This window comes from Protobothrops mucrosquamatus, unplaced genomic scaffold, assembly GCF_001527695.2.
Source record: "Protobothrops mucrosquamatus isolate PMUCROS unplaced genomic scaffold, P.Mucros_1.0 scaffold1687, whole genome shotgun sequence".
NCBI lineage: Eukaryota > Metazoa > Chordata > Lepidosauria > Squamata > Viperidae > Protobothrops > Protobothrops mucrosquamatus.
Window position 1 is genome coordinate 19,137 of NW_015387840.1, and position 12,545 is coordinate 31,681.

At 44.4% G+C, this 12,545-nt stretch overlaps 1 protein-coding gene across 1 annotated transcript in view; it reads right to left on the reverse strand.

Moving 5' to 3' along the window:
• The window catches only part of LOC107293661 (reticulon-3-like), a gene marked incomplete at its 3' end in the record, with an annotated part of 29,321 nt that extends 18,973 nt beyond the window's left edge, over positions 1–10,348 (reverse strand). Inside the window, exon 1 of the mRNA XM_015822821.2 lies at positions 10,210–10,348. Coding sequence (XP_015678307.2) covers positions 10,210–10,321 — 112 coding nt within the window. The remainder of the gene's footprint in view (positions 1–10,209) is intronic.
• Positions 10,349–12,545: the final 2,197 nt, after the last annotated feature.

Below are 12,545 nucleotides of genomic sequence, written 5' to 3' on the forward strand. Positions count from 1 at the left end.
AAGGCTATCTAACCAACTCATCAGGGATATATATACTTAGGAAACATGGGAAAGGAAATTCTGTCTGCTTTTTGAACGGGACGGGTTGGTTAGGAAGTTAACTTCTGAAAAAAAGGAGGGCAGGTATGATCAGCACCTTTTTATTACCTACCTCTGCATTTATTGGCGTAAGCCTGTTTCTCGTGTTTTAATGCAGTTTTTCAGGCTCAGCTCATCCCGAGTTTGGCAAGTGGAAAATGTGAAGCAACTTCGCCCACAGAGCCAGCTTTGGGCTATTGGAATCTGTTCTCTGCTGCTCCATTATACAGGGAGTCCTTAATTTGCAAACCATTTGTTTAGCAACCGTTTGAAGTTACGACAGGGGTAAAAAAAAAAAAAGTGGCTTACAACCACTCCTTTGCCTGTACTATCAATGCAGCACGTACATGATCAAGATTCAGGAGCTTGTCAACAGGCATGTGTTTATGAGGGCTGCGGCATCCTGGAGCCCTGTGTTTGTCATTTACGACCTTCTTAGCCGGCTTCCAACAAGCAGAATCAATGGAGAAAGCTAGATTCACTTATTAACCAAGAATCAGTTAACAGCTGCCGCGATTCGTGGAACAACTGTGACAAAAAGGTTGTAAAACTAGACACAACTCACTTAACAAACTGCCTTGCTTAGCAACGGGAGATTCTGCTCCCCGTTGTGGTCATAAAATCGAGGACTACCTTCACCTAATAGTAGGGACGGCCCTCCTCACACCTGTCACTCTGATCAGATCAAGTTTATTTCTCCATCCCAAAGGTTATTTCCTTAATAGAGATCATCCTGGGGTACAAGTTAGCAACACCGTCATTAAGTGAATCTGGCTTCCCCCCTGTTGACTTTGCTGGTCAGAAGGTCATAAAAAGTGATCACGTGACACCCAGGACATATTGCAACCGTCTTAAGTACATGCCAGTTGCCAAGAGTCTGAATTTTGATCACGTGACCATGGGGAGGCTGCGACGATCGTGAGTGTGAAAAAACAGTCTTTTCAATGCAGCTATCGCTTTGAACAGTCCCTAAGTGAGCTGTTGTAAGTCAAGGACCACCTGTACCCTTCCTCAAGAGGCAGAGCCTCCCCCCCCCCCGCCGCCACTGGAACTGACTGCCTGTGTTTATTGAGGATCTTCAGTCAACTGGAGAGAAATTGCCCTTTAAAAAACAAAACAAAAACGAAAACACAAGCATTAATTGGGCCTTTTTGCTGAACCCTCGTTCCTTGTGGAGAGCCACACGTGACGAGGGCTGAGGAGGGTGTGGGGCTGAGGCAGAGCTGGAAGGCTGCCCTAGCATGCCTTTGTGCAAAAGCACAACGTTGTAGTCTCGGGGCAAATGAGGCAGAGAGCTGGGAAAAGCACTGATGTGGGTATCTTGCGCAAGACCGAATCTATGTAACCAGCATGTTGTAATAATGACTTGAGGGATAAAAACCAGGCCGACGCATTAATCGAGGCCGGTTGAAGTCCAGTACTGTGGACCGGCCTTCCTGGTTGTTATAAAACAAAATGCTTAGCAGTAAACCCAGCTAACAATATTATCAGCTCCTTGAAATGCTCCTCTTTGGAGTATCAAAACCCCACAAGAATCCACCGCTTTGACTGCTTATTTTGAACGCATTCATTCTGATGCACAAGCCGGAAAGATGGGGACCGTCGCCTTCGTTTCTTTGAATTTCTGCATTTGCTCTGCAACGTTCACCCGTCCGTTGGCCACGTCCAGGCCTCCGTGCCAGTTCTTTGCACCGCTAACGTCTTCTGATCCTAGCATCATCTTTCAAACTCAGATTGTCCAAACCAGGGGTCTTCAAACTTGGCCCTTTTATGACTTGTGGACTTCCAATTCCCAGAATTCCTCAGCCAGGCATGCTGGGAGCTGAAGTCCACAAGTCATAAAAGGGCCAAGTTTGAAGACCCCTGGTCCGAACCAACTCAAGGATGACCTGGCTAACATTCACGGTTCTTTTCTACCTAAAAGGCACTTTTTTCTACTTCTTCTTCTGTTTCACTGCTACCTCTATATCTGGCCTTCCCCCAAGGACTAAAAACCAATATACATAATTACATCCTCTCTCTCCTACAATAATCCTGAAATGCAGGATGGAGGAAGATGGTCAGATCTGATCCTACGCTTCCCAGAACATCTTTTAGCATCCGGGTGGCCAAGCAACTAGCACCGTGTTTCTAAACCTTGACAGCTTTCAGATATGTGGACTTATCCCAGCTGGGGAATTCTGGGAGTTGAAGGCCACCCATCTTAAATGTGCCAAGGTTGAAAAACACTGTGCTAGTTGCTAGGCCACACTGATCCAGGCCTCCTATCTCTGAGAAGTAGATTAATAAAAGCAAGCCTTGATTCGTAATTATTATTCCCACTGTATATAACATCTTTAACGGCTGAAAAATGACCCAAGGGCAAAACTTAGTTTTCTGATAAAAGACTCTTTAGTGCTACTCAACTCTCAGGAAGTGAGATTCTTTTTTTAAGTGTCAAGATAAGACAAAAGAACTGGAAGGAGAAACACTCATGTTTTTCTTAAAAGGTCCTCACTGCAAAAAAGAATGTAAGAAACACCCCACTTAAGAGAGGATGGTCAAGGATAGAAGTATAATTTCTAAACCCCAATTTTAAGGATTGAAGTATTACCCCCAAAAAAGTTTATGAAGATTGCAATAATTATGAATAGTTTTTAAAAGGCTCAATTTTAGTGCTTCACTGTGGACCTACCAGCAATTCCTATAACATTCCAGACAAGTGGCTGTCTATAGGGTGTAGAGTCTCCTCCTTGAGTAGGGGATTGGACTAGAAGACCTCCAAGGTCCCTTCCAACTCTATTATTCTGTGTTCTATGTTCTAAGCCAGGTTAGGCCAAGCAAAAACTGTCACTCAGGGGAAGAAATCATAGTTAAAACTCATACATGCTGCCTAAGGCATGAATTGGTGATTCCATTTCAATCCAGGCAGAAAAACATGTTATTTCTTGCCTCAAGCTGCCTATTATGTATGTGTACACTTTTGAGAGCAAGCAACTAAATTTCCTTTTTAATGTACGCCATTGTTCCCACAGCAAAAAATGACAATAAAGGTTATCCATCTATCTATCATCTATCTATCTATCTATCTATCTATCTATCTATCTATCTATCTATCTATCTATCTATCTATCTATCTATCTATCTTATATCTAATTTATATAGCCCATCTCATCAAAAACAATTTTTTCTTTCTTTCCTTCCTTCTTCCCCTATCTATTTATCTATCATTTATATAGCCCATCTCATCAAAAGCAATCTTCCTTCCTTCCTTCCTCTCTCTCTCTCTCTATCTATCATCTATCTATCTATCTATCTATCTATCTCTATCTATCTATCTATCTATCTATCTATCTATCTATCTATCTATCTATCTATCTATCTATCTATCTATATCTATCTATCTATCTATCTATCTATCTATCTATCTATCTATCTATCCATCCATCTATCTATCCATCTATCTATCTATCACCTATCTATCATCTCTCTCTCTCTCTCTCTCTCTCTCTCTCTCTCTCTCTCTCTCTACCTACATCACATTTCCAGAACTGAAAAACGGTTTTGAGTGAATTAATTTTCCAAGTCTTCTGCTTTGTTCTCAACAGAAGCAATTTGATATTTAACATATGGCTTCAAAAAATATCCGAATGGACCATAATTGTTGAATAATTCATATTTATCTGGCACTGGCAGCCTGTTGCAGCATTTTGAAATGCCTGTTAGGGTGGATGCATCTTGAGCAAGAGGAAAGCCAATTCTTATTCTTTAAAAAAAAAAAATCAGCAGAAACTAGTCGAGCTCTTTCAGGCCCAAACCAACATAGGAGATGTGACAAAAACAAATTCTGTACCAATTTAACAAGAGGGTAGTAGAAAGCCTATATTAATTATGCTTAATAACTGCCCTGCTGGCTAGGGATAATGAGCCCTGTTATTGAAAGGTTTGCCATGAGCCATAGAAAAAAACTGACAATACAACACGGAAAAATTGTCTGTACTTCCACTGTCCAATTCTGGAATAGTCTTGAGTTCCCACTCAACAATTCTTCAGAAGTCAAAGAAAACCCAACAGTATCAAGAAAATAAGACTGAAAGGGAACTTTCAAGCAAACCCAAGATTTCTGAACAAGTTTTACAACTCATGTAGAAATACATTCATTATTACATCTTCCTTTGCCCATTTCTCAGCTTTTAGTCATGATTTACTAATTTGGCAAAGGGTTCTCCACCCTTACACAAGGTAAACTCACTTTATTCTGTCCTTAGGGAGAAAGATGTCAACTTCCCATCAATACTGAGTCAGGAGATGAATTCCTACATCACCCAAATATTGGCAAATTCTAGGTTTTTAGACCTCTCTAGGTTACAATCCTAGTGGGTTTAACTTCACAGTGAGGGTCAAAGCCTTTCCATTTTGCATTTTGGTGGCCAATGGGCCAAGGGAAAGATTTTTTCCCCAGAGATGCAAGTTCATTGGGCCATTATTTTCTAACAAGCTGGATTTTTAAAATGTGATTAAAGCACACCCTTCTAATATGAATATTTGTACTTAACCAATAGACACTTGGCATCCTTCCTTTGAAAAGTGACCTAGTCTTCATTGTTTTTAAAGTGGTTTGACATTTTAAGTTTTCCAGGTGGATCAAAGTAGACCACAGGGGTGGAAATCCATATTAGAAACAGATTATAGATTCTTACTAGCACTATATACAGGTAGTTCTCAACTTACGACCATAACTGAGCCCAAAACCTATGTTGCTAAGTGAGGCATTTGTTAAGTGAGTTTCGCCCCATTTTACGACCTTTCTTGCCACAGTTGTTAAGGGAATCACTGCAATTATTAAATTAGTAGCACGGTTAAGTGAATCTGCCTTCCCCTGTTGACTTTGCTTGTCAGGAGACACTGCAACCATCATAAGTACCGGTCGGTTGCCAAGCGTCTGAATTTTGATCACGTGACCATGGGGAGGCTGCAACGGTCCTAAGTGTGAAAAATGGCCCTTAGTTACTTTTTCAGTGCCATTGTAACTTCGAACGGTCACTAAATGAATTTTTGGAAGTCGAGGACTACCTATATAACCTATAGGAGTTTCATGGGTGAAAGACATTGTTTGTTTTGTTTTGTTTTTAAAGGAAAATGGAAAAGTCCAAAGAGGGGCTTGCTTAAGGAAACAACTGTGTGGATCAGGGTTGCAGACAATTTTTGCAAAACAATGAAGTCTACGTCATTTAGACCGCCGATTAAAAAAAACAAAACATGTGGGATTCAAAAGGACAAACTTAAGTTAGTGGTGGATTTATACCCTGGTTTAAATCAAAACAAGCCACCTGTCGTGGAAAGGAGCCAAAAAAGAGAGCATCCAGCCAGCCCTCCACATATCTTGTTGCTTCTATAATTTTACACATCAGTGCTGACACAGCTTTCACGCTCAACTCAGCAGCCCAAAGGGCTGGAAACCTGATCTCTTCACACGAGCCTAACGGAGGAGCCATTCCTTGCTCCGTGCCAATTTCTGGGCTTTGTCTGGTATTTTTGCACAGCAGATGCTGTGACAGTCTCCAAGACCTCCAAATTATGTCACCGTTTGAAGTTGAGACATATGGCCAGCTGTTCGACAAAGCAGGAATGGAGGGGGGGGGATTCCAGAGCTGATCACCCCCCTGCCCAACGTATGCAGCCCTTCTTCGGAGCAAATGTGAGACATAAAAAACCTCCTGTTTGTCTTAGCAACGAGGGATGAGGGCACACACCTGGTTCTGTGCATCACACTAAGCATTAAAACGTGATCCGTGGGCAAACCCAGCCCATTGCATTTTTGGATACCAAAATGTAGGGGGGGGGGTGTCACAAGCAAATGGCGGTGGCTTGTTCAAGAAACGACAGTGAGCCAAAAACGATGGCGATGCAATGTATAAATGCAAAATTCCACGAATATCCTATTTTATATTTAAATCATCCTGCAAGGGCGTTTCTTTTCGTGGTTTCTAAGCAGGGCTTCAGCTCTTGGGGTGCCTAAAGTAAGCGAGATGATCTTGAATCGGGAAAAAAAAATCTCTTTTGGAGTGGCATTTCATTTGTGGAGACACACACAATCAAACACAAACCTCTCAAAAAAAAAAAACCAAAAAAAAAACCAAAAAACCCCTGCCTGGTACTCTTTTGGAGCCAGACAAAAATTTCCTTTTAACTACCCCGGGGCCTTCTGAAAACCATGTTAGCGTTTCAGACCTTCAAGAGCCTGCTGTTACTTTACTGAGATATGATGTTGTATTACTGCACTTAACACTGCAGCCCACACCTCTCTAAACTGCCACAGCAGAAAAGCACAATAAATAGATCGACTCAAAAGGATGAAACCAGCAGTGCTATGGGGGGTTCTTTGAGAATGCAAGCGGGCAAAACGCCACTAAATTAAAAACGACTGGGAAGCTTAAGCATCACCCAAAAGGCTTGATTTTTGCAGTGGGCACTTGAAGGTGGGGCTCCTGCAGTGGAGAGGTGGCCAGAGAAGGGAGTTCAATTCAAGAGTACTGGCTTGGATGTGCCAGAGAAAGTAACCTGGTTCACTCATCAGGGAAAGAGGACGAAGCTACAGACCGAGATACGGCTTATCTGGTGGCGCAGAAGTGCTCTGTCTGTCAGACAAACCATTTCTGGTCAGATCCCTGTAAAACACCGGAGGTTTTTAAGAAGAGATTGGACAAACATCCATCTGAAATATTATAGGCTTCCTGCTGGAGCAGAAGGCTGGACTAGAAGATCTCCAAGGTCCCTTCCCACCCTGTTATTCCATCAGACAATGGGCCATATTAACCGCTTTGATCTTAACTCTACGTGCCCTGTAGACAAACCACACTGAGGAAGCCAGCTTGCTCCCAAACCAGCATCCATAGCTGGAAATACCAGAAGCAGGGACAGGTGGGAGAGACATTACAAGCCCTTAAACCCCCCCTCTCCCCACCCTCCATGGAACAATCCAGCCGCGTGCCAGATTACACTAATATGATTTTCTGCAAGGGCTCAGGATCCTGCTCAGGAATGCAACATCGATAAGCCAGGGTCAGCTCCCCCCAAAATGGCTTTGGCGGTCCCGTCCCCTTTAAAGCAGCGTCACCTGCCCTCTCGCCCTGACAGACATCTGCAGTGCAGGTTTTTGATGAAGAGGCGGCTTTTTCTACCCAGACCCTGGAGGAGAAAAGCCGCCCGTTTCCCAACCCACCCACCCACCCAGACGATGGAGAGGAAGGGGGCCTTCCAGGGCCCCCTACTTTTAGATAATCGGCTCTTTGTCTTGCCTTCATCCCTTCAGCAGTCTCCAAAAAGAATAGAAAAAAGGGAAAAGATCAGAGCCAAAGGAGGGGGGGGAGAGGCTTTCCCAGAAGCAGGTTTTAATGTATTCCTGCCCCCACCCAAAAAAAAGCAGCAGCAAAGAGAATTTTTTTTGGAGGGGGGGGGAGAAAGAAAGATTTAAATGACAATAGATTGCCTTCTTTCATGCCACCCAGACTCAGACAAAGTATTTGGAAAAATCAATGCCCTTTTCTCTCTCCCTCCCCCCACCCCACCAACTGGATGAGTATTATTTAGGACGCCACCAAATAAATAAATAAGTAAATAAAATCTTTCTGCGATTGCAAAGGGAGGATTTTGTTCCCCACCCCCTATCCATCTGGTATTTTCCCTCCCCCACCCCCACCCCAGCGAGAGAGACCATGCCAAGAAGGTGCAAAACGCACCTTCAGGCTCCACCCTTGTCTCCTATGCCTACAATAATGATAATAATAATAATAAAAATCTAGGATTTACTTCCCATCCACCCACGTTCTCTCATCTCGGTAAGAATCCCTTCGCTTTGGTAGCAGTAGGCCACTCCCTGCAGTGTTAGATCAGACAGACTGGAAGACCCCAGAAATGGAGGAGAGGGGAAGGGGCTTGCAGCGGGGAAAAACCCCACGGTGCTGCAGCGCCCAAGCAGCGAGAGTTTGCCATCCTGATCGGCACACATCGCCAGACATTTTGCTGATAGCTGCAATGTTCTGCTAAGCCACCCCCAAGATTGCTTCATTTCCCTGCTCATTACCGAAGAATTTTCCACGGTGCTGTCGGTACCACACCCGTGGCATCTGCCCAGACTGCTTGCCTGCCCCTGGGACTGTTGGCAACCTGGCACCCCCCAGCACCCCATTTCCCAGTTCCTCCAGCCCTTCAGTTGTTTTGGTCCGCCTTGCTACGTTCCACAGGGCAGCTGATCTGAATGCTAAATTCCCCATCCCCCCCCAAAAAGCCCTGGGAACTGCCACACCCTTCTCCTCCCGGAGGTCCTTCAGAGACCTCTTCCTAGGTCTCAAACCCTCCATGGTCTCCAGCCCAGCCCTTTCCAGGGGGAAAAAAAATCCTTGAGGAGGGAGGGGGGTCTCCAAATGCACCCCGTGCACCCTTGGCAGGTTTGGACTATCATGGCTGTTCTCAAAAGGATAAAGGAGGCAGAACTATTTCTCACAAAGAGGACACAATCCCTGCCTATGAAAGAATATCTCAGAATTTTTTTTAAAAAAAGAATATTTTATATGTCAATTTGCAAGGGGGCTGTTGCACTGAAAACTCTGGTCATCTTAAATGCATCGACTTGGTTTCCAATGAATGTCCCTGTTATAATGGCTGCGGTCAAAAGGTGCTTATTTTGAGCAATCTCCCCCTCAAATCCCACCAACTGCTACCTTTTTCTTCTTGCCATACGATTCTTCTTGCCCTTTCCCCACGATCTTCCATTTTTGGGGGAGGGAAGGACAACAATTCAGAGGAAAGGTTTCAAAGCCCAGAATTTGTTATTTCGATTTCAGATTCAGCCCTGTTAAAAAAACCACAGTGACTTTTCCCCTCCATAAAAGAGCTCTCCCCAAGCTATCAAGAAAGAGGCTAATTTTTAAATTCCCTTTAGGAAAAGTATGTCTTCCACCTCGTTTAGACGGTTGCCAAGCCTGCAGACTGCACTGCAAAAACGAAAGATAAAGAAGAAGAGATGGCTTCGCACCCAACTGTCACTTGAATCTCATTTGGGTACCCTGAAAGATTTTTTTCCCCCTGCTTCACGCTGAGGGGAGTGGCAGACCCCAGTGGCCGGGAGGGCACCAGGCTGGAGAAAGAAAATCTGTAATCAGCCATCACATCAACAGCCAGTTTTGACTTTATCCTCCAGGGCAGGGTGCACATAATGGAGCCGAGGGCGGCGGGGGGGGGGGGGGAATTGAAGCCAGCCTTGAGAAAAGACTGGAACAGGGTTCATTTTCCCAAAGCTTTTTAGTGTCACCACTTTAATTGGCTGTATATATCTAGATATCTAGATAGATAGATAGATAGATATATAGATATCTAGATAGATAGACAGATAGATAGATGATAGATAGATATCTAGATAGATGATAGATAGATAGATAGATAGATAGATAGATAGATAGATAGATAGATAGATAGATATAGAATCCTGCATTTCAACATTGCTTTCCAGGCCGCTTTTGCTGAACCTTGCAAGCCATCTGCAGCCGTTAAGGAACTGCAAGGCAGAGAGAGAGAGAGACAGAGAGCTACTTCCTAGATAAATAATTGTAAAAACGTATTTTAATTTATCCTGCATCAGCTAGGGGAAAAGGGGGCGCTGAAGCCCTTCCCCTCCTTATCTACACTCTTTAAAGGGGAGGAGGAGGAGGAGCAGCAAATAAAATATCTGATCTCGGTAAAATAATGCAAACGGTACAACTCCCTGGCAAATTCACAGAGACTGCCATTTTTTCTGCACTAAAGGCAAATGCATTATGACCTACACCCCAGTTCACCTTAATTGGGGGTGGGGGTGGAAAGCAAATAAAATATCGAGTCTCGATGAAATTAATAAGGCAACGGGCGCATTTATTGGCGAATTAGCAGAGGCTGTAGTAATGGCTTGCATTAAATGCAAGAATTCCAGGAAATGCGTCTTTCTCCCGTTTCCTATCTCGTGCTGGACAACCTTTATGGCTCTTCCCGTCAACGCGCACTCCCCCCTCCCGCGCCGCCGCCGGCCGTTCCTTCCACTGCCCACGCCCCCCCCCCCCCCCCCCCCCCCCCCCCGCCGTTCCCTCCCCCGCCCCCCCCCCCCCCCCCCGGCGTCCTTACCAGCGCAAGATTGGGGGGAACCTGCCCCCTTCAGGTCTCGTTCTCCCGACTCGGAAGAGCCACCTCCGGCAGAAGAAGAAATAAACGGGGACTGGGCGGCCGGATCAGCCATCTTCGCCTACGACGGGAATAAAAATAATAACGCACGCAGCGCCGACGAAGGATCTCCTCCACGCGACCGCCCCGCTCAACGGACGAGCACCGACTGACCAACCTGAGGCGACGAGGTCGCAGCGCGCAGGCGCAAAGAAGAGGGCGGTGAGCAAACGTGCCGCGAAGGGGCGTGTCGGGCTGGTGTTCCTTTCCGGCGCAGGCGCAGTGAGGGAAGAGGACGGGAGGAGGCGTGTCTTTGGGCTGTCAAATTTTTTTTATTTTTTTTTTTGGATAAGAAATTCGTATATATACACGAGCTGATTTTAACTTAAATAAATAGGGAAGTTGCTAAGCCTACCGATGTGGCTTTGTTGTTAAGAGAGAATGGAACGTAGTTTTTTTAGCTGCCCAAGAGTTTAGGAAAGATGATGTCAGTGTTTTTTTTAAAAAAGATTTATGCTCTTTTTTTTAATGCCCTTTTAGAGATGACTTTTCGGGGTGAGTCTGTTTTAATTGTAAGGTATGCCCTTTTATTGGATGGCATGTCCTCTGAAACATCATTATTTCAATAGGAAAAAGGAGACATGCCTCTTAAATGTAATAGTATTATTATAATGTCATCGGTTTGAGAGTTTGTTCCTGACTAGTCTATTCTCAGCAGTCAAATTTTTTCTTTTGAATTTTAAATGTGATTTTTTTTATTACATCCTGTTATTGCACTGATGTTTTTATTGGGTTAACCATCCCAGACTTTGCTGAGGTCAGATGGGTGGATCTATAAATATAGTCCATGCGGTAAATAAATAATGAGAATACGGTAAAATCTCCATACCTAATCAACTCAGGTTGACCTTGGGAAAGTCATGGGGGGGGGGGTTTCTGAAGACTGTAGGCTGCACCTAGAAAGGGTTTTTTTTTGAAAGACCATTTTTATAAGATGTGTGTTGTTTTCTTTGTCATGTGTCCAGGAACTCATCAGCAGACTATCAGAAAATGTAAATTTAGCTCTAAGCCAGCCAAACAGCTGTATGTTTTTCACACATAATCCATACAAGTAGCCCTTCACTTACAATCTTTTGTCTACAGCACTGAAAAAAGGGACTTGGGTCGTGACTTTGCATTATAAACATTGCAGGATCCCCATGCTCAAGTGATCAAAATTCAGATGCTTGGCCCCCTGGCATGTATTTAAGATGGTTGCAGGATCTTGGGATCCTATGATCGCCATTTGTGACTTTCCTACCAGCTTCCAACAAGCAACGTCAATGGAGGAAGCCGCAATTCACTTAACAACTTTCTGATTCACTTAATGTCTATAGGTTGTAAAATTGAGCGCAACTCGACACGCGCCTCGCTTAGCGATGGACGTTCCGGTCCCATCTATGATCATAAATTGAGTCCTACCTCTACACAGAAGGTGATGAAGCTTTGCTTTCCTTCCAAACGGTTGGGACTACAACTCCCATTACTCTTGCCCGTGATGGCTGTGATGGATGAGATCTATATTCCAACCAGGCAGAGAGAGGGAAGTGCATCATTTGGATTCTCTGTTGTGCTGCCACATCTGGCAGGCCACCGATGTGTAAGCAACATGGGATCCTTGGGATCTGGGATCACAACTCCCATCTTCCCCCGCTGTTGGCCTTGGAGGGACTCTTTTGCAGTCTCAGATTGCTTTTCTGGGAATTTCTCCGCACCCCACAATGCTGGTCCTGTGGTTGCAAAACTGGGAAGCCCATGAGCCACTGCCATTTTATGGTCCCCCCCTCATGCCCTCTGAAACTGGGGGAGGCACAGTTTCCCACCCCTTATTTTACAGCAGGAAACAATAAAACCTCAAAGAGATTGAAGGTCTTTAAATGAATCGCCAACATAATTATTGGATATTTTCTGCAAACTGGACCATACTGCACGCAGTCTATGGCCTGGCAAAGTGTTGGTTCCCCCACTCCCTGCAATAATTAAGTCAATACTGGTGTTTTGGGGTTCCCAATCAGTTCCTGCATTTTGTCCCCTCCTTTAAAATGAATGACACAACTGGGAAGACAGCCCCAAAACGACGCCCCAAACCACATACCCACTAGATGGCAGCAAAGAGGCACAAAATCCCAATTTTTGCTGTCACATAAATATGATAGATATTTTTTTTCAGACCTGTACAGGTAGTCCTTGCTTAACGGCCAATCAATTATGGTCATAAGTTGAGGACTACTTATAACCTTCCTGCCAATTTGGTGTAATGG